The sequence below is a fragment of the Chelon labrosus genome (assembly GCF_963514085.1).
Source record: "Chelon labrosus genome assembly, chromosome: 19".
Taxonomy (NCBI): domain Eukaryota; kingdom Metazoa; phylum Chordata; class Actinopteri; order Mugiliformes; family Mugilidae; genus Chelon; species Chelon labrosus.
The window spans coordinates 20,050,917-20,073,951 of NC_140352.1; the positions used below are offsets into that span (position 1 = coordinate 20,050,917).

General features: G+C 45.2%; 1 protein-coding gene across 1 annotated transcript; it reads left to right on the forward strand.

Moving 5' to 3' along the window:
• The first annotated feature begins 20,493 nt into the window (after positions 1–20,493).
• Positions 20,494–23,035, forward strand: prr35 (proline rich 35). The gene is made up of 2 exons (XM_084567941.1): positions 20,494–21,970; positions 22,134–23,035. The coding sequence occupies exons 1-2, from the start codon at positions 20,574–20,576 to the stop codon at positions 22,948–22,950; spliced, it is 2,214 nt and encodes a 737-aa protein (XP_084424067.1). The 5' UTR covers positions 20,494–20,573; the 3' UTR covers positions 22,951–23,035.

The window sequence follows — 23,035 nt, forward strand, 5'->3', positions numbered from 1 at the left end:
AGTCGGGAGATATTTAGATCAGCGTATATCCATATAGTGGGAGTGACTGGGGCACCGAAATGCAGCCTCTAAATAACGCATTATCTGCCGCGAAACTCGTTCGTTTCACCAATATTTTGTTATGATACAGTAATGCTATACCCCGTTGAGTCCCGAGTTACCTGTTATCATCATCCGGGGTCTGTAGGTCAATCTACATTGTCTTCTGACCTGGATGATGTTATCTCTGAGCGGCTGCGTTTCGGTGCCCCAGTCACTCCCACTATATGGATATACGCGGATCTAAATATCTCCCGACTGACTGCAAATTACACAAAAGTTATATGGGTGAGTAAACGATTGTATTTTAGGCCAGAAATAAGGCCCAGGTTGTCAAAGACAGTAGTTCCCCTTTGAGAAACAAACACAAGACACATGTGTCACACATTACTAGCAGATATCAAGTCATATGGAGCTGCTTCGCTAACAAAGACCCCTCAGAATAAGTTCAAGGTCAGATCTTCTCCATCCAAGTGTAACACAGTAACCCTAAGTTCCACTGTCTCTGTTCATCTCCATGGCTCTGTGCGCCTATCTCTCCACGCCTGCACCACCACCACTACCACCACCACCACCGCCACCGCCGTGACCTCCTTCTTGCAGAGACCAGGGAGAAGTTTCCAGCGCGCAGCCCGTCCAGGCTTCCTCCAGGGTGGGAAAGTGCTGCTGTGTGTTTATTCTGACCGAATCACCCGTCGGCTCTCTCGCAGCAGCTAAATAAGGAGAAGGCAGGGCCAATGAGTTCTGACTGCGGGTCAGCAGCCAAATGTTCCACCTTCTTGGATGTTGCAATGCATCAATCGCGGTGCCCACTCACTGTGTGGTAACACCTTTGTGGACCATCTGCCCAAGCCTGGCTTCTCAGCCCTCTGGTACACACACATGCACACTCACACAGCTCGTTATTTCCTTCTTTTTGCATCTCTGCCCAAGAGGAGAACTAAATCTTCATACATTCTTATGCAAAAGAAAAAATCTATAAATGTTTAACTTCATGATAGTTTCACTAGAACATTTCTATAGCTTGTAAAATTATATTTCTCTTTAATTAGTTATGAGATTTAACTTTTTTTTTTAAATAGATAACATTTGGGACATTGCAGTCTTGTTTCTGCACCAAAGCAGGACTTTACTTAATACTTAATATGAGGGTAAAATCAGTGGCCTCCTCACAGAATGGATAATTATCCCCCGTGTCCCTGTGTTGCATGCATTATCCAACTGAGCAAACAGTTGCAGGGCTCCTTGTCCTGCTCGCGGACAGCACTGCCAGCGCGGGCCCATGAGATCTGCATATTGGCCCATGGTGGTGTAAGCTGTCTGAGGCAAGGCGGTGCCACTGACTGTATGTCCATGCGTGTGGAGCTGGTGAAAATGTTTTCCACGCGAGAGGAGATAGACGGCAAGAGGGAGCCCCGCGTGAGCCGGCGAGGGGGAGACAGAAGGAGGGCCGTTCTGGATTCCTTCGAGCAACTCCAAATAGATTTCCAGGCAAAACATATTTGCATACGCAAGACAGTGCTACGAGCTATCCGAGTGAGCCGTGGCATGTGTGCATTGAACAGATGGGTAATTTTTTTAGAGCTTTCTTGCAGAAATTTCAGCCCATTAAATCGAGATCTTGGGCATTATTCAATCTGCTTTTATTCATAAGGCTCACAAAGAATTAGCAGGATAAAGAGAAGAAGTTGCTCTTGTAAAGCAGATTTAGTACATGATGATTATAGTGGCAGAATCAAAATTAAAATTAAAAACACTGCAGAAGATCTGTTATATTTAAAACGTCAGCTTGTAAATTCATGCACTTACAAAACCACCTGAACACACAGCAGAGGAAAACACTTCTGCAAACTCTGTTCCCACAGTTTCTGCTTTTAGACTGCACAAAAGCAGAAATTCATTCTCAAAGATTAAACTGCTAAAGGGGCTGCATTTCCTTACTTATCGTGTGCAGTCTTGAATCTAATATTTCACATTTAGTTCATTAGTTTTTTCTTTACTTGTACAAAATCATGTGGCAATAAAATCTATTATATCTTGATTCATCTTGACCCTAAAGCTGGATGGGTTGAGTAAAAATATGACCTGAATGTGAGGTTATTCTTTCACTCTACTGCACTCTCTCTCTCTTTCTTAGAGGTTGTAATCTTCCACTATGGTCGCTCGTCCTCCCCCTCTGGGCTGTATGAAAAATTCACCAGGCCTTCCCATTAGAGTCAGTCCGAATCAGGGCGCAGGCGTTACAATGGCCACTCACATGGCACTTTTATCACTCGACATTTAGCAACGCAAATGTTATGTTTAGAAAACACAAAATCACGGCAGAGGCCGCGTTTTGGCCGAGCCGAACGCGCGCTGTATGCACTGCACAATCAGGTGCACACGCTGCCGTCAGCAGCACTGAACTGTTAGAAAAGCAGATGGAGTGTACGCTTCTCAGTGCAGGGTTTTCACACTGATGGTGCGAGATCTGACCTTTTCTGGGTGTGAGTTTGAGAGCGGTTGGCTGTGTCCGGTGTGACACCTCCAGGCAGGACGCGGTGCTCTCTACCTCTGAGCACGCTGCCTGTCCTGTGTCTGAGATACTGAATGTTGTGGGTGTACAGGGGATGGACAGAATAGGAGGAACACAAGACAATAGCCCTGGACTAAAATGGACGATGAAATGTTCATGATGATTCAACTTTTTTAAAGGCCTTAACCTGTGCTATTGCTGCATTGCAGGTAGTGATAAAACAATTACACAAATTCATTAGGTGCATTACGTCTAATTTGGAAATATAATTTTTGAAATGCACTGCATGCAAAATGATCTGAAGGAGCAAGTCTGGCAACTTCTAATCTTTACATAAAAGCGAAAGGAATGAAGGGAGCCATCAAATGCAGCAAAATTAGAGCTTTCACGCTAATCTAATATAACCTAACAAAATCTAACATAAATGCAGTTCACTGGCGCTTGAGTTTTTAAAAAAACACATTTTTTAACCATGATTTATTCTTGGTATTATCACTGGCTCATTTTGGAAGCCTTTTCCTACAGATTTCTGTGGTCTTACCTCAAAGTCTTGTGTTTGAAAAAGGTGTTTCTGAGCCAGCGAGAGTCCAGCTTGAAAGACTCCAAGGAAGTGCATTATGGGAAATATAGAATCCAAGACCTGACGAAATTTACTCACACTAGGCACTAAAAATCTGACTCTTCTTGTTCATTTTGACTCCTGTTTTGAATTTAGGACTGAAATGCTGTATAAATTCACCGGAGCACACCTTTAATGTTGAATTGCTAACAATTTGAAACTTGATTTCTTTTTCTATGTAGTCATAATACATATATAATCATGAAATAATTTAAATCTTTCAGTATTTAAGGCAGATTGTGACATGAAACAATAAATATAAAGATGCAGCTTCAGGCTGCGGTAGTTTTGTTCCTGAGATTCCCCAGATTAGACATGTTCATGTTATTTTGTCTATCCCCATCCATTTGATTAATTTATTAAAAAGTGATTCTGTCCATATTGTAGGACTCTATTTGTAGTGGCTTGGCAGTGCCTGGTAATAGTGGTGAACAAGGAACAAGGAAGCACTAGGGAGCAAAATAAACAACATGCATTTTTTAAAATACACTCTGTATTTAAACAAAATGTTTGGTAGAAATTTTTTTCTTTTTATTCTGTCTCCTCCACCCGAAAGGAAGGCAGCATCAGAGAGTGGAGGCTCTGCGTTTGAGTGCACTGTGGCTTTTAGCTGTGAATTCCCCTCCGTCGCCTCTGGGCTGGCCTCTCCTGTGAACATATGAGCCATGCCACAGCGTGTGGCGCTGGGAGATGGTCCAGAGCCTCCTGATTAAATATTACAGCCCTCTAAATGGATGGAGATTAGCCTCTGTGGGAATGTTAGGGCTTAATTTACCCCCCGGCCAGATGTGTGTGTGTGTGTATAAGAAAGAGTGTGTCACTGTGTAGATACGAAGGGCAGGCAGAGAGGGTACGGGTTGCTGTACATGCGCCCCAGTGTAAACGGATTACATGTTTTCAAGAGTAGGTCACTGGAGGATTCAGAGGTTCAGGGGGGTGAATGTTTTGCAGCAGTTCGGAGGCAAGAGCAGGTTAACAGGATTAGTGCACTCACAACATACGAATTAAATTTGTCTCCTGTGGACTTTTTAATTTTAACTTTCACTTTTGATCTCTTTAATCTGAATACACATTCATCTCTTATGTGTCTAAATAAAGACAATCAACTGAAGAGACACTGTATAAATGAGATGAAAATGCAGGACCACCTTAGTGCATTCATAAAGACAGACATCAGTGGATCACACATGCAGAGGGTTTAGCATTTAATTATCATAGAAGATCACTGTCATTAAGATGTGATAAGAGGCAAAGCAAAAAGTAAAGGTTGTACTAATTGCCACCAAGCAGACAGGGAAAATTTCTCTCTCTCTTCTTTATTTCTTTTTCCAGCCACAGCTCTCAGCCCTGTTAACTGATAGCAGTGACAAACCCAAACCCTTAAAGGACCCACATCCACCTATTATGGTGAATTATAGCCGCGTTTTCCTCCTCAGGATGTACTTGGTGAGTTTCCACCGTAGGGAACAGGGTCTAAATTAAGTTCTGCTAGTTTCAAGGGTGTTTACCCTGCAAAAAGTTCATTTGCAAAGCAGCAAATCGTGATTAACCGCAGCACAACTTAAATCTCCTCCACTCTTACTGCTGTTGTGGTGTTGCCGCTTTATTAAAAAAACAAAAAAAACAACCGTCAGTTGTAAGCGGACTAATCGGCGGTTTATGCTTCTGCGTCAATTTGACGCCGTAGCTACGGCAAAGCAGACCTCAAGAGCTGTGATTGGTCTGCTTAATAGTAGCGTGTTTCTGCTTTACTATTTCCGGCTGCTTCTCCATCTCCGCAGTTTTCAAATTGATTGTTTTGGATCAATACAGATGGAACACATCAAGGAAAAGGTTAACTGAGGAGGCTGGGAGATACAAACATCTGTATGACTCGTCTTCAGTGAAATTTCAGCGAAAGTTTCAGTCACCATTGTTCGAAGTGAACCAGGAAGTGGAAACAAAAGCAAAAAAGACACAGTGCTTCTCACAAGTATAAATGGCTCGCACTTGCTAAAACAGTCTCACTGAATGTTTTAGTTCCTTTGAAATGTTGCTGGGACAAAAAGTTCCAGGTACTTTGTTTGGGAGTGCGGGTTGTGTCCCTAGAATCTGCTGTAAGGTACATTATTGTGGAATAAATGTTTTATGTACAAAAATATCCTGTTCCACATTCACTGTTTAAAGCAATTAGACTAGTGTGTAGCTTGTAAAACCAAAGTCACGTTGCGGACATTTAATATAATACAATTTAGTTCATTAGAGGGTCTTGTTCTTGGGACATACAGCCTGTTTGTTGTTGTTTCTTCACTAATGGATGTAGGTCTCAGAGTTGGTGAGATGCAGTGTGAAAACAACATGCTCTATTCAGATGATTAATCTACTGAATGATTGATTTCTGATACAGCATATAATGATATGAATACACTTTATTCAGGGTTAAGTTCAAAGCTAAGATCTGCTCAGAGTCGTTCTAGCCGCCACCATTTGAGGGCTGTTTACTTCTCACATATGGAATAAATGAGTGTCTTTTTAATTGCAGCCTGTTTTCTGTGTTCTGTTATGCCATCTCGACATTCGCTCTGAATTATTGATCAGCTGGTTTTGTAGTTCACCGCGTCTAAAATGCTTTTAAGGACGTGAGAGCGTGTTTTGAGGTCTTTGCATGAAAACCCTGAGCTTCATTATTTATAAACACACGTGAGCTTTAAGGAAGCTGGAATTTATCAAACCAGCCTCTCCGTCTTTTCACCTTTACTGAGCGTGCTTCAGTGAGGACCTGACGGTGGCTGCATATAAACATATGTTTCTCTCAGTCTTCCTCTTGTGCATCAGATGTATCACTGCGAGGCCTTAATTCTCTGCTAATTTTCCTCTCATAATGGACAAACACATTCATCAAACACACACCACATATGTGTACAGCATCCGCAGACAATAACTACTCAACATAAACACATGTGTGCCCGCACGGAGCCAAAGACAATGTTGCACATGCACAAACACACACGAGCACTCTGCGCCACTGGGCAGGGACTAGCCTGAAAGATTGAAAGCAATTAAAACTATCATCTGCAGTGGCTCTGGGCTGGCCTGTGGCTGCGAGGGGGGAGCTGCCACTGCGCATCAGCCTCTCAGTCTCAGCAACGCACAGCGACATGAGAGGAAGAGTCGCAGCCCTCTCCGAAAAACACACTGCCACAGCACCCCTGCGCACATGTGTGCTCGCGCAGGGCTTTGTCATACAACTGCCACAACACTTGATCCAGCTGCTGATCTTTCACCTGCTCCCGTATTTCCTCTTCTGAGGGCTGAGCACATGATGAGGCTCACAGCCGAAGCGTCCCAACACGGTAGTGGAATTGGATTCCTCCACGTTTAGCTGTTTTGTGACATTATTGTGGAGGTTTAGAGCAGGTACACTGCGCATGGCCCTGTAATGGCCTGGCCTGAAGCATCGGCAACTGACGTGTCTCCAGAGGTGAAGCAACACAAACAGCGAACGGAGAAAAAGTTGAAGTTATGATTTAGCGAAGATGGCGCAAGGTGCCTTCAGTGCCCTGATAAATGCTTGTTTTTATTTCATGTGCATACTAACACAAATGCTCCGTAGAGCCTTCGGTAGATGTGCTGGCCAGGAAATAGTTATTGTTCCTGTAAATACTTTTGCGCTTTGGGATGTTTCATTGGTGCATATGCGGACACACACATACCTGCACACGGGGCTCATCAGTCTGATCTCATTAAGGGGAAGAGCTGTAACTCCAAGCTGTTTGGGCCAAACTTGGAGCAGTTTACTTGCGTTCAGATCCCTGGGAATGGTGGCTGTCTGGTTCTGTCTGGACTGGCCCTTAACAAGTCTCCTCAGGACAACCACACCACCATTATCAACTACTCTCACTGTTTCTCTCTCTCTCTCTCGCTCTCTCACCCCGTCCTTTCCCTCCGATCAGCTCGCAACCTGTCACTCTCACTTAGCGTCGACATTAGCACCGGTGGTTTCCTCATCCTGGTTCTCTTCACCCCTCCCTGCCACCATCTCCCCTTGGTGCGTTTGAATACATATCTCCGATATTCAGCCCCTACTTAATTTGACAGGCCCCTGTTTTGTCAGTCTGACAGGCCCATAGCAAGACACTAATAGGCCACAGAGACCACCAGCAAAGGCACCAGCCAGGGAGGCCCCTGCGGTGCCAGTCCCCATCACCCTCTACGTCTCTCGGGGCGATGCAGGCGGGAGGGAGGGGGTCAGGGTTGCGGTGGTCAGGCAGCAGTGCTGTCACACCAGGCCACAGCAGACTGGACCAGGCCTCAGTACTGACACTCGTCACTGCTTCCGTGCAACCACCCCCTCTCCCCCCCCCACGAACCACCAGCATCAGCCGCTCTATCACTCAGCGTACACACACACACACAAAAGAGCGTAAAAAGAGCAGCCAGTGGGGGTATCTAGGGATCTAATGATTGTGCCTGCCACTCACAGCCATGGCTGTAGTCGTCACAGACATGGCTGCTGAGAGAGAGAATTAACTGTTTGTTTGGTGATGGATCCATGGTGGAGCAGCTGGGACAGAGATGTTTGTGCAGGAGTAACTGTGTGTGTGTGTTTCCCTTTAGGCCACCTGTCTGACTGATAGTGACCTGCTAAACTCTGATCACAGTTAATTGGTGGCCGGTGGTGCTCAGACGAGGTACCCTAAATTTGTGTTCTTCTTTTGTTTGCTTCCCAAGGTAGGTGAGGGAGAAGTCCGAGACACTGAAGGTACGACTTGATCATGACCTCAATTTATATCTACAGATATGAATCAGGCTTTCTGTTCCCTTTAGACTCAAATCACACAAACAGCTTGGCCTTTGTTCAGTCACACCAGCATTAAAATGTCTCAAGAACTATTACGTGAACTGGATATCTACACAAAGAAGCAACCCTTTCCCTTTAGGATGCAAAAAAATAAATTATCTTTTGAGTTTTACTGTCATTGTGTCTCTATTAGTATTACAATGTCTGAGGAAACAGTACATATTCTGCACTTAGGTTGTGTGCAAAGTGTTCCACCTGCTGAGGATGATAATGTGGAATAATCTAAAGCTCCAGACATCTACTAAATAACAGTTTTCTCACTAGTTAGAACTTGTTCAGCCTGAACCTGAAAGACGTATTTAATATTTTAGACTTCCTGGAGTTTGTTATCAATTGCAGCAACGAAAAACTGAACTGAAAGATCCTGAATTCAGTTGTCCGTCAGTTAGGATCTTGGTTTTATCTGTTAACAGGCGCTGGGACCGAGAGAGAGATCCAGAGGATGTCATGGCTGGGATGAGAGCCAGAGACAGGGGGTCGGTCGGGGGGGACTCCCGGGGTCTTCCGTTTAGTGAATTATTAAGGTTTACTAATACTTCATAAACCCCCTCTTTGTCCTGTCCATTACCGGCCTGTCACATCCTCTCGCCACTGCTAGACTGACTCACTTGCTTCATCTAAATGACAGAAGTTAAACTGTGTTCCAGAGGAGATGGGGGTGAGGGTGAGGGTGGCGGAGCTGGGGAAGCAGGGAGGGGGCAACAGCACTCTGCAAGGAGGCCCCGGGGCTGGATGGCTTGGTGAGGGTGAGTTCGGATTATGTGCTTGTGCTTCTTGTATATCTGGTGTTGCTCGGTGTGTCTCTCTGATCAGAACTGATTGATCAGAAGTCCACCTAAAGACAGCGAGTGAGTGACTGGATCAATAGAGGAAGTCGGCGTGTATCATTCCTCAGATCCACACTTACTCATTAACTCTCCATGTAGCCACACCACCAGCTCGCTCCCTGTCCTCCCCTTCCCCTCCTCCATCTCTCCTCCTCCTCCTCCTCCCAAAACAGCAAACCTTGCCTCAGTGCGTGCCTGGCGGACTCTCTCCGCGGTCTCGACAGCCGAGCTGGTCGTTGCCCCGAGCGCTGAGGAGCTGTCGCCTCTCGTTAGTGTCGCTGTGGCGACCCAGAGTCCTGCCTGCCTGCTCCTTGATTAGAGAGTGAGGTGGATGGAGTGTGTTGGCCTGTGTGAGTGTGTGTGTGTGTGTGTGTGAGTTTAGTGCTACTCAACCCCCCTCCTGCCCGCAGAGCTGCTTTTAAAGATCAGTGATTTGGTCAATTGGCCTGGCAACTCCAATCCCATGGAAGGTCACTGATGACTCAATGGACCAGTCAGTGAGGCAGGCTGTCATGTCACTATGAGTGTGTCCATGTTTCTGTGTGTGTGTTTGTGTGTAAGTGTATGTATGTGTTTAAGGGGGTGGCCAAGCCCCCCCCCCCCCCCCCCCCCCAACAAAATAGATGACAACAAAGTCGATCAAGATGTGATCACAGAATCAGAAATTCCCTCAGACCGTCCAGGCTTGCTCTGATTCCAAGTCACACTTGATTGACTGTAGCATCAGATCAGGAGCAATGTGGAGATGATACAAAGTGTGTAACCAACATTACACCTTATTTTTTATTCTTATTGTCCTTCGTCTGCTTTTTGTGATTAGAGCTTCCTTTCTTTTCCTTATTTCCTGCTGCCGTGCAATATTTCTCTTCAGTTTTAATGTTTTATAACCCTGCAACGCACTTAGAACACATGAATGAAACTGTGGTGCACATGGAGCATTCTGACACACACATACTACATAAGTGCAACATTTCTTTGGACCGGAGACACTTTTTGCACGTCACACTGTTTCTTGTTCAGTGAGCAATCCAAGAAAATGCCTTACAAAGTCAAACGGCGTCACAAAAATAAACTCTACCCATTTAAAGCTATTGAGTTCCACTGCAGAGTGTTCAGCACGGGAAGTGAGAAATGAGAAGTTCATTTCTGCCGAACAAGACGGAAGTAGCTAATCTTGGAGGCTTTTCACAAGGTGGCTGACCTTGTGAAAAACTTCGGGCTGCCGACTGTGTGCCTGTCCGCTGCTGCATGGCCAGGTCAGTGAGTCCTTGCACCCTCAGGGAGCCATAAATACTGTGTGTGATTTCACTTCCTATGTGCCCTGCCCTGGGCACAGCTGTCCATCTCTGGACAATTTCTCTGCCCAAAGGGAGGACCGACTGGCTCTGCGGACCTTGTACACAGACTGCCCATCTGTTTGAGGCTCTCTTTCATTCATCCCCTGGAAAACAGAATCAGACAACTTGGTTCATTTTGAATTATAAATGCAGATGCACATGCAATGTTCCCAGATGACGTACTCAAAGTTTAAATTCGTAAATGATAAATTAGAATCCTGCTAACGTATAAACATTATTACAGTTATTTCCAGTTATTGACACAGTTTTTTATTTTAGTTGTAGATGTACAGCAAAACATCGCAAAGGAGTAAACCCCATTCTTTGTCCATGGGCTCCACTCTTCCAGGTCATCGTCTGCAAAAATAAATGTTTTAATTATGATTATGTTCATTATTCCAGTCACTTTTAAGCCCCTGAAGATGGGTCACTGTCCAAGCTTATGTAGTCCTGGCTGTCTTAGCATAAATTGACCCGAAGCTTTGTTGTGTCCAAGTACGGCCTTAAGTAGACTTAAGTCCAGTTTAGTTTAAATATCCTAATACTTCAATACTGATATCTAAATAATGTACATTAACAAAGCAATACTTGTTTTTTTTTACCAACCTGATGTTATTGTAGTACTCTGGTTAGTATAGAAAAACCCATATTCCAGAAAACATCACATTTGGATGACTCTTTCATTATAAGCAGCCAACTCTTCTTGAGACGTGGCCCCTACTGTCGGTCTCGCTCCCTGGGATTCTCCATACTCATCCCTTCACGTCCACACCTCTCATCCTCTCATCCTCACATCCTCTCATCCCTCGTCAATTTCCCTCAGGTCCTGTCTGTTAATAATCTTCCTTGAACTTGATTAAAGCATGGGCTCTGTTAGTGACTTTCTTCGAGAGATAAATTGCACTCTGCTTCCTTTACTGTGCATCCTTGGGTGTGTATTTCTTCAGAAAGAAGAAGGACTTGAAACAACGGACACTTCACAAAAATATATCTCTCTTGTATTTGTGCGTTACAGCTCCAATCCAAATGAGAGGAGAGAGTCTGCAAGCAGAAGTGAGAATACGCAGGAACGAAAGCCAGTGAGAGGGAAACAAGACTTCCCTCTAGCTATGGCTTCCTCACTTGTTTATTTGCTAACTGGGTGGGTAGGGGGTTGGGGGAGAGGGAGAACATATGGTTTGCTAAAACATGGACTTGTAGTTGGGAGGCCAAGGCACCCTAAGGGATGGAGCTGACGGGCTTTGGTCCCTGTCTCCCTCAATATCTCCCGCTTGGGCAGCCAGAGCCGAACAGCCGTCCTCCAGGAGTCAGGAGCACAGCGCAGCCTCTCTCTCCCTCTCCCTCTCTCTCTCTCTTTCTCCCTGCTGCCGCTGCCCTCACCCCTGCACCCATCCACACTCAAATGCGGAGATGGTGAATTGGGGGGAGGTGAGGGGCCACGGGGGCTTTGGGGTGTACATGGGAGGGGGACCCTGGCTGCAGCTGGGAATCTGACTGACACCATCCTCTTGTTCCTGCTCCCTAGAGTGTGGTGCTGCTCTGAGCCCTGTTGCTGAGGGACTAAAAGCACTGGTCCTGGCAAGAGGACATGCTGGTACCGTGGTCCCAACACATATGGACGTTTGAAACTCGTCAGCCTTCAGCTTTTCCTCAGGTTTGCCAGGTAACAGATACTCTACGCTGTGGGAATTCGTCAGAAATCGAAGTGAGGACATTGAGTGAGCTTTGGTTTGGGGAGTGGAGGGTTGTCAATGACCTACCAGCTACTGCAGCTATCTTACACAGATCACTGCACTGATATAGACAGTTATACACACACACACACACACGCTCGCACACCCTCAAGGTCTATGTGTTTACGGACACACTCCCTCTCCGGGATCAAGGCGCTAATATACACACATGGTCTCACACGCCCTGCATTGATGAACGAGCATATGCACACATATCCTCCCCGTGGGTCAGTGGCTTAATATGCGCACACTCAAACACACAGTTGTTGATAGATTCACACACGCACGCACAGCCCGAAGGTCAGCGCCGTGACAGACAGCAGCCCTGATGTGCTCTGACAGAATCGGCTGCTTCCTTTCATTTCCACTTGCTTTTCCCCCATCAGGTGACACCCACAGGTGCCTCGGCGATAGACCCGGCTTCCTGCGGGTGAGTTCAGGGGGGGCAGCTGGTGAAAACGGGATGATGGAGACGGTGGGCGAAAAAAAGCGGGAGGCCGAGGCACCAGCTGCTTCCTGTCAGTGACCCCACAGCACAGGCATCGGCGTGAAGTCCACCTCTCATCACACTCATAAATGATAAACTCTGAATATTAGGCCTCAGCTGCGGCTCATTCCGAATGGATGCCTCTGACAGTAACGCGCCTCTCTCACCTACCGATTCTGCCGTTAAGCTGCGTCCATCTGATGTCAGAGAAGGGCAGAGATATCTGCAGAGAAAAATCTAAAGAGTCATGACTGAACCTTGACATCTGCACTTTTCAGACATCAACCCAGCTCACATCGAAGGCTGCGGTTTTACCTCGGCGAGCGGCCAGAGCTCGTCCAGGCCTCATCTGTATAATTGTGCGTGCTCACTTAAGTGTAAAGCTGAAAATGTCTCACTCCGCGCTCCCAGCGCTGCTGCCTGACATTACTGTGGGGGCAATTCACCTCCGAAAAGGACACTTGTCCGTCATCCTGTCAAGATTTCTGGATCTGGGTTGTGGTTCAGAAAAGATATCATTAAACAATGATGACCTTGTGTTAAATGAGAAAATCAAGGCAACAGCTTGTCCTTTTACATCGAATTATTTCCCAGTTAGAACAACAGAGATATTAATGAGATTTAAACATGTTGGTGAGTGATTAGGTTAGCTGATTTCTTGATGCTAAGCTAAGCAAACCTGTACCTGCATTTGTTCAGACCTAAAAGTTGTGTCACTCTTCGTCTCTCTTAAAAAACAAACAAGCACGTATCACTAAATTACAAACTATATCCAGTTAGGTGCAGTTGCAGGTGAAGAAGGATTTGCACCCTCATCCTTTTTAATACATAAAAATGCAAAAACCTTTAAAGTGAAGAGAGAGAGAGAAATATTGCAAGCGCAAAATGGGAGGATAATTCTTTTCAGGGTACTCCACTGCATTTCATTTCCCCAATAGATAGAATTACATCAAAGTAAATGAAGAAAGTAAAGAATTGAACCAAATATATATATATATACTTAAACTGATAAATACATGTATTTTTTGCAGATATGTTTTATTTTAGTTATTTCAGTTTTCTGCTGAAATGAAAGAAGATTGTTTAAAATTTTTATTTCAGTGCAAACCTGCTCAGATAAAGTGATTTTTTATTTTTTGCTAGAACCTTTACATTTTGCTTTTTGGTTTAAAAACAGACTAAAACAGACAACGAGTTCAGTCAGAAGACAAATTATGGTTCTGTTTGTAATGTTAAATGTTCAAAAATCATAAAAGGTCAAATCAGAGTTTGAGACACTGTAGGTTTTTTTTTTATTTATTTATTTGCCCTAACAGACCGGTGCAGTAGAGACAGACAGAAAAGCTGGGAAACAACACGCAGCAGAGATCCAGGTGGCAGGAATCAAACTGAGGACTCACCGCTGACTGCTTCTACGCCCGTTTTTATGTGCACCCTACCCGCTGTGCTGCCAGATATCTCCCGTGACCGGCTATCCGACACACCTTCCCTACTGACGTGTCTTTAAGTGAGAACTCTGAAGCTCCACTTACTTCAGGCCTGCTGGAGAGCCCGCAAGGAGAAGCAGAAATTTTTACATAGGTCATAGAGTTGTCGCACCTGATTGCAGTTTCTCGAGTTTCAGTCGTGGTGTAGTTTGGTCCCCTTCTCTTAGCTTCACATCACTTTCCTTGTTCTCATTAAAAACTCCAGTAGAATCGCATGCTTTGGGGATAATGTTGTCTAATATTGTTTGTACTGTAGGAACCTGCTGCTGCTGTTGTTTTACCTCAGCCTTCAGTTTCATGTTTCCTTTTGTAGTGATTAATCCTCATTTGAATTAACTTTTTTAAAATTTTCTCTCACTTTTCTCTTACTTTAAGCAATTTAAAATAGTATTTTTTTAATTGTTAATTGTGCTAAACATTTGCTCCTTTGCTGATTCAAAGCTATGCAGATACGTAAAGCAGCTCTAGAGTATACAAAGCTTGTTATTGCAACAATGATGTAAGAACTTTATTAGCACGCTAAAGAATACTATTAAGATTATAACGATGAGTTGGAGTCAAAGCGTACTGGCTGCCGAAGAAAACCAAAGGAAGTCACCAAAGGCATGGGGTTGTTTTGTCACAGTGTTGGCAAAGCTGGGAATGGCTGTCTGAGTTGTGCTCCTTTGAAAACGAGGGGAAACAGGGGAGGGGGTGGTGAATAATTGATAGTGGCTGAGAGCGATATGAGTTTAGTTAATGTGCCCAGCAGCACAGGCTAAGAGAGGAGCTGTTAGCTATTCCACCTCAGGCCTAAAACTCAGGCAGTGGAAAAAAAAAATAGCTGAAGAGCCGCTGAAGGTTAGCGGCTGTTATTCAGTCATTCATCTTTCTATCTGTGCATGTTTTTTTTTACAGAATGCGGTCCGTCTTGGCAAAAGTTACACGCGTGTTCTGAAGATTTCTCTTCATCTGCATTGGTTCGGTTTTGTGTGTGTGTGTTTGTGTGTGTGTGTGTGTTTGGAGGCGTCTGCACAGCTGGATCTCGCTGGTAGCCGTGTTGTTGCAGCCCTCAGGTTCCTTCCTCTGAGTGATAATAGAGTGCTCCTGTCAGCCTCCCCAGATGCTGCTCCATAAGGACCCTCGACTCGCCAGGAGAGTTTTGTGTTCGCACTGCAAGTCTCTGCTTCTTCTTCTCGTTCATACTTTTCTCTCTCAAGGTAAAAGCTGCAAAGTTTTTTGGGGGACTGCAAGTCAACTTGAGACTTCATACAAACAAAAGGGGGAGAGAAACTAGAAAAAAGCAACGTCAGCAGTCTTGGCCAGAACATTTATTTAACTGATGCTTTTAAACTTGGACTGTAGTTCAGCTTCTAACAAGCAGACCAGTTCATGTTCTACCAAATTAATAAAAAAGATATAATGGAATAGTATACTCTCGATTCTGGCTTAATCCTAGGTACTGCAAGTAAAATTCTGAAATCAAACACACATCAGTCTGTTAAAAAGTGGAATCCTGATTCTCAGAAATGAGCGCACAAACAATATTAAAACGTTCCAATCAACCGTGCTGAGATATCTGCAATACTTTGAGCTTCAGCATTTATAACCATAGTATTTCTTAAGCTGAATGATGCATTACATCAGACTATACGTGGCCTCATTGGCCACTGTGAACCGCAGACGTATCGTTCCGTCGCTCTCTCTGTTTCCAGGGAAGGCGATGTGCACTGGAAGAAGAGATTAAAAGAAAAAAAAAAACAGTGTGCACGAGAGGATGAGATCTGAGTTTTGAGATGAAATTAATTCAGCTGGTGATATTTAAATATACCTGGCACCTGAGTCTTTAACAAAATGATAACGTTTCAGTGCAAAGAGGTCGATCTTTCTGTGTTAACTGATTAGCGACTGTAAAAATTGAGCATTTGTTAGAATTTAGCGGCAAATACGAGAGACAGTGTGTGAGTTTTGAGACTTTTTGACATTTTTAATTAGGTGGAGGCAAAAATCTCATGTTGAAGCTTGAAATGTAGACTCTAAGTGAAACTACTCATACACCAATCAACCAGTTAACTTATCCAGTATGCACTTGATGGCCACTCTGCAGCTGTAAGCAATATAATATATTTATTGGGTCAACATTCACTTGATTCAGGAGGAAAACATCAAATTTGAAAAAGTGTGTAATTCCAATAATCTTAATGCCTACTACAGAAAAATATATTTCCCCGTTGTATCATTGTCCCACATACTGTAATGTTTTAGTGCTTCAAAAAAAGCAACAAAACAGGCCAATGTTTGTCATTTAAGGCAAGTTTTATAACCGCAGTCTAGAAGAAAATACGTTTTCTATTTATTTTTCTGCCTTTTGCATGAAATATTTGAACCTTCAGACAGACTGAGATCTCTAACACAATAGTTTCATGCACTAATCTCAGATCCGAGCAGCAGTCTTCAACAATCCCTCTCTCACAGCCACAGCGGGATTGAGGATCTGACAACAAATATGACGAATGAAGTGGCAGCGGTGATGGAGTCGGTCCTCGTGCTTACACTTAACAGTAGAAACTGACACTCTGTCCCAAGTGTCTCTGCAGTTAGAAAGAAACTCTCCCGGAAGAAAAAAAAAAAAACCCTGACATCAACTCCCATGTGCTGGCGCTTCAAGAAGCGGAGGATCTTTCTCCGTTCCTCCAGCTTCTCTTCCTCTTCCTTCTACTTCCTCCTCATGTCACAGAGCACTCCTGTCGTTCCTCCTGATTTACCAGACATCCTCTTTCCCCTGCTGTCACATTTGGTACAGATGGTTAGGCTCTATGGAGTGGCCTGTCAGTCTCCATTTGGCCGCCCCTGTGTGACAGCAGGGCCGATGGCTCGTGAAGGGCCCCCGACATTCCCGGCACACGGACACTGACATTTCTCAAAGGGGCTCGCATGTGCGCATCCCGCCCAGCCAGGGGAGAGAAAAGGAGAACCTGGAGTCGACCCAAAGCCCGCCACGGGCTAGTAGAGGCAGGGGATGGAGGAGAGGGAATGGAGATGTACGACCCTTCATTGCACACACCACTTCACCTCTCATATCTAGATTTCTTACAGAATAAGTAAAGAGGATAAATATCTAATGGAAAGTGAGTGGAAACTGTCAGTTGAGACATATGTCAGTCATGGCTTGTTATTGTGATCTTGCAGCTCAAATCAGCCAGTTCTCTGGATCACTGAACTCTTTTTGAGCGATACAGCTACAAATGTCGACCGCGCCCCTGCAACCCTCAAGACCAAAGTGTCTGGATGTCGCTGGTGATGCAGGTGAAGCAAGGTGAAGTGACACACACACACACATACATACCTCCGCTGACAGATTTGCACACTCATACCAATTCTTTAAACTTTATAGAAATGCAAAATAAATAAATAAATAAATAAATAAAAAGATGACGGCAAAGAGAGAGAGAGATTGCAAGTACAAGATGGGAGGATTATTTTCTCCAGTCATTTCAATTCATCCCCAATAAACAGATAGATAGACAGACAGACAGACAGACAGACAGACAGACAGATAGATAGATAGATAGATTTTTATAGATAGAAGATAGAAGTTTAAAGTATTGCATTTCGCTACTGGTTTTAAAACAGAGCTTGAATTTGACCTCATAATGGGGATTAACCCAGACAACCATCAACCTTATCCTCCGTTATAACAAGAAACCATCACCATTCTAACCTTTGCCAATTCTGTGTAAGTTGTTATACGGCATCCTGGCTGCAAGGTGGAGACCGCATTTGACAATCCAGAGAGAGGGGGGGCTGTAGAGGGAGGAGAGGGGGGGAGCTGCTGTATTGTAGTGCCTCAGGGCAATGCTCCCAGTCAATATATATCTCCACACTTGCTCCTGCACTCCCATTTGAGCGGGACGCGCCGCCCTGCCACTGCAGAGGAGTGACAGACAGCCACGCCGGGACGCTCTCAAGGTATGGATGAATACATTTCCTCTTTACTTTCAAGCAGCTCGTGGCGTGCAAGCAGATTAGTTAGTGGAGGTTGTGGTATTATGGGGAGAGGTTAAGTGGAGGCAGGTTATATGGTGCTTTTGCATGCAGTATGAAAATGTCTCATGTTGTTTCATTTTAGCTGCTTTTGTTTTATTTTATTTTTAAAAAAAAAAAAGCATTTAAATGTAAGCATTAATTCCCATGTTTATGCTGTTAGTTTAATGCTGTACGTACATTTGGTTTTAAAATGATCTTTCCACTATTTTAATTTTACATTTCACACTTTGGAATTTAAAATTAAACTGTCACAAATCTTCTAGCTTAGCGTTATGAAAATGTGTTTTTGATGCTTAAGTCAAATGAAGATTAATATCATTTTGTATAAATGTACCAGCTGCAGCATCGTCTACTGTTGTGCTGACAAATTTAAATGCTTGAAAAATAACTTTTTGTAAATACAATAAATATAGGCCTTTTATTCAAATGTTGTTGTAATAATATAAAAAATTAAATTACATATAAGAGTGTTTATTTCTGCATTATTTCACTGATACACTATTCTTTATTCCTCTTTTCCAGAACTTTTCTCTTCTCAGACAAGACAAACAACAAATCACCATCACCATTTTAGGTAAAGAGCTTATTTATTTTATTTATTTCCAATGCAAGAGCTTAAGAGAGGAACTGTTTCATTTGCAATCATTGCGTGCATTTTATTGTACAAGCAGCCCGTGCTGTAGGCGGTGAGTAGTGCGGTTACTGTAACTTGTCAGAGCTTTTAGTGTGGTGAACCTCCTTAATTGCAACAATAGATGTTCAAGTGGTTAGACTTGTTTGATCATCATCCCTAAAAGCTTAAAACACGGCCGCAGGGTTTGGATATGGGGAGTGTGGGGCGCGGGGGGGGGGGCAAAGTGCACAGCCAGTGGAGAGAGGGGCAGATAGCAGTGGCCAGAAGAGAGGGAAAAAAGAACTGTAAAAATGATTTTTATTGATTTGCTCGTAGCAGCAGCTGTTAGACTCCATTATGAGCTCAAAGCTCAGGTCAGAGCCCCGGGGCTGACAAGTGAGCCAATCAAATGGTCAGCCACTAACAGGGCCAGTTCTGACGGTCCAGTCGGGAGAGCGGTTGGCGACCGCCTGCCATCCTGCGTTAGACTCAGTGTGTCTTTCATCCTCATCCTCCACGGGTTTATAGATGGGGTTGTCCTTTGACTCTCAATATATCACCTGCATTCGCTTCTCTGGACTTTATTTCAAAACTTTGAATCACTCTGTTTAAGAAAAAAAAAAAAAGAAATGAATATGAGTTGGTATTTTTATTTTACCTCTGCTTGGACCCTAAACTTCCATCAGACTTTCATCTCTGAATGACCTGAGGAAACAGGCAAAACAAAAGCCTGAAAGCAGAGTGTTTCAAACTGAGGAGCGCACTCCTCTTTACATCTTCCATCACTGCAGGCTTCACCCAACGGCTTGGCTCACAGTAGAAAAAGATCAAAAAGTCTCAGTAATTTATCAGGTTCAAAAAAATATATATATTTGAATTTATTTTAGGCGAATAGAGCCCGGGATATTAATTAAAGCGGTGTCTAAAACAACTAGGAGGAGCAGAAGTGTGAAGAGTTTTAAGTAAATCAAAAGAAGAAACTCTTTAATACCCACGTAACACTAAACTGCATGTATACAAGCTGACAGTAACATATTTTCCAGATAAAATAAACTAAAATTAATTTAGTTTTTGGGGTAAAATGACAATAAATGCGTGAAACAGAATTTTGCAGGTACAAAGGTTTTTGGCCTCTTTCAAGGACATAATTAGAAAAACAAATGTAAACTTCTGTCACAAAGTGTAAATCCTTAATAAATTGTATTTGAGCCAACTGTTCAACACTTTAAACCCATTAAATGTCACCTGTCGTAGCCCACGCTATCGTTACTTATCAAGTTGGGCCAGAGGTAGTACAATGAGACAGTACAGGAGAACAGTTGAACTTATGCGCCATGTCCTGACCCAGATCCCAGTCCTGGCACTAATGACGCCCTATAGGCATGACGCCAGGCTCTCATTAGGAATCAGGCCTCAAACCCCCAACTACTCTAACTTCCCTACCCTTCGCATGCAATCCTCAGCATTGGCGAGCCGTGCCTATAGCAGGCCTGCGAGGGTCCGTCCCCTAAACCCGAGCAGCCCTGTGACTGTTGCGAGACCCCTGCACAGGTGCACAGGGTCCCCCGTGACGGCCCTTTTTGCCCCCCGGCCGTGGGCCCGGTTAGAGCCCGGTACTGCACTGGAACTAATGAGTAGTGGCAGGTACAGTGAGAACAGAGCAGCGTGGGCCTCCCTGCAGTTAGGTTAGTGGCAAACCTAGGCTTAGGCAGACAACAAATGTGCTCTCGTAATACACATATGTGCATAATGATATGTACGACCCTTCATTCCACACACCACTTCACCTCTGGTATCTAGATTTCTTACAGAATTATGTGATAAATATTGGCAACGGATAAAATACAGAAATTCATAAAAGATTGTCTTCTTTGTTTCACAGGTACGACTGCACTTTTATCAGGAAGATGCTATTTGTCATCCACGTGTACCGACAACATTGAGGAAAAACTTGCATCAAATGAAATGCACCCCGGCTGAAAATATCTAAAAGTCTAGCTTAAATAATCAGAATTTAAATCGCGCAGTCTTGTTTTGAGAATCAAGAGTCATGTCCAAGGATGATGCTTGCAAAGTGACGTCCGCCAGCAAACACAAGGAACGAAAGCCCAAGAAGCCTCACTACATCCCACGACCATGGGGCAAGCCCTACAACTACAAATGCTTCCAGTGCCCCTTCACCTGCATGGAGAAGTCCCACCTGTACAACCACATGAAGTACAGTCTCTGCAAAAACTCCCTGTCGCTGCTCATTGAATCAGACTGGCCGTACAAAAAGGGCAACATCCTGCACCCAGAGCAGCTACGACCCTTCCAGCAAGCGCACGGCCTGCACGCTGCTGGGAAGGACGAGCTGGAACAGGTGATGCGCACTGAGGAGAGGCAGGCTCAACGGAGGTCTGTTGAGGAGGAAGGCGAGGGCAGGGAAACCCAGGGAGCGGAAGATGAGGAAGAAGGAGGAGAGGGAGTAGAGATCACCGGGCCGACCAAAGAAAGCTCCAGTAACAGCAGCAGAGGAGACACTACAGAGTGCGCTGCCAAGAAAACCAAACAGCCGGAGTCAGAGCTTCTGATGGCTGACATGCTCTCCCTTGAAGATCAGCTTTTACGAGCACGCTCGGTAGAGGTCGAGGCCCAGCTGAGACATTATAAACTATCAAAGACGTGTCTAACAGCTCCTGGGATTCTGTCGGAGCAGTGGAGGCTGCTGGCATCCAGCCACACTAAGACAAAGGCGGAAGGTGCTCAGCCTAGAGTGAGCAGCTCAATCCCCTGCTACCCTCCTCCGTCAAACCTGGTGGATTACCAGGACCCCACTGGGCTCAACCTGTCTGTGCTTGGGGTAGGTTACCCCATCAGTCCCAGCCTTTTCTCCTACATGAACTCAGCTATTCCCTCTGCGGCCTCCAGTGTCACAGCCCAGACTCACGCACAGCTCGCCCAGCTCCCCTTCCTGGCATCGGCCGCTCAGCTGATGCACCCGTCCTCCAGCACGCACACAGACAGAGCTCTCATCCCCCCTCGTCTCTACTACCCCTTCCTGTGCGAGCACGCATTCGGGCCGGCCTCCAGTCAGAGCGATGCCGGCAAATCTCTCAAGCCGTCCACAAACAGTCTAGAGGCAAACTCTTTGTCCGGCTACCAGCCTAAAGTCAGTCTGTGGAAAGTGCCTGCTTTGCGGCCAGGAAGCACTGCCTCCCCTGCCGGCTGGGTGTCACCTCAGAGAGACTCTCCGGACCACGGCTACAGGCCGGGGGATAAATTGCAGGCTGCAGCCAAGGAGGGCAAATCTAGCTGGGGTCTCAAGAGGACAGGAGCTGCACTGAGAAATCATGAGTCACCCGTGGAGAAGAAGCCTGCCATGGGCTTCACTTTGGACCTTCTGAAGAATATTCAAAATGCATCAACTCTTAGTGTGGCGGCAGACAAACTTCTCATCCAGAACAGGTAAAGACGACTTAAAATAATTATTGTGAGTAGTAAAAGTAGTAGAGATTTTAGTATCATAATCACTTTTGTCCTCATGTCCATACAACAGGATAGATCAAAGCTGTTTCATTTTGTTGTTTTGTAAAGGTTTGAAAAGCTATAACCTCCTTTCTATTCTTAGTCTACAGGATGCTCAGCTTCAGACACGCTCTGCTGAACTTTGGTACAACGATCGTCTCACCACTCCCAACAGTGAAACATCCTCTCCTTCAACCTTCGGAGGAACCAAAAGCCAAGACTCGACTGCTGCCAGGACGACTGGCGAGGGAGCCTCAGAGTCTGTGGCTGCCCTACTCAGTGACCTCTCCAAGGCACTGCAGGAGTACCAGGAGGCCGAACGCAAAATCTCCCACCTAGAAAAGGAGGACCTTCCCGCCCAGCGTCACCTCTGGGAGCACCTGAACAAAATCCGCAGCGAGCTCTCCCACATTCACCAGGCGCTGGAGCGGACGGCCCGGCAGAGCGACGGGCCTCTTGACCTGTCGGTTAAGAGGGACTCCACGGACTCGGCCGGAGACCAGAGCATGAGAGAGGACGGCAGCCTTAAAGGCAACACGACGGAGACAGAGGAGGAGGACGAGGAGCTGGAAGAGAGACGGGAGGAAGAGGAGGAGGAGAGCGAGAGGAAGGCGCTGAGGGCTTCACTAGAGAGTCGTAAGCAGTCGTTGGACATGCTAATCAAGATGAGTCAGGCGTCGGTGGTAAACACAGACGTTCTCTCTCCAGCCGGTCTCGGCTTGAGGCCTACTCCAGCCGAGGCGTTGTGGCCGAGCAGAACCACTAAGTGCGAGGCAGACTCCAGCGTCCTGCTCTGCCCCGACGGCCGGTCAGTCTTGTTCACCGACATCCCCTCCTCTGCCAAACCCCCAAAGCGGCCCCCGTCCATACAGAGACTGGAAGCTCAGTGTCCCCCAAGTCCGTTGACAGCCACTGACTGAAACAAGCTTCTGTTGTAATATAACTGATCCCAAGCTGACGTTCAGATGAAGCCTTCTCCATTGTTACTGGCATGCCTTTGATTTT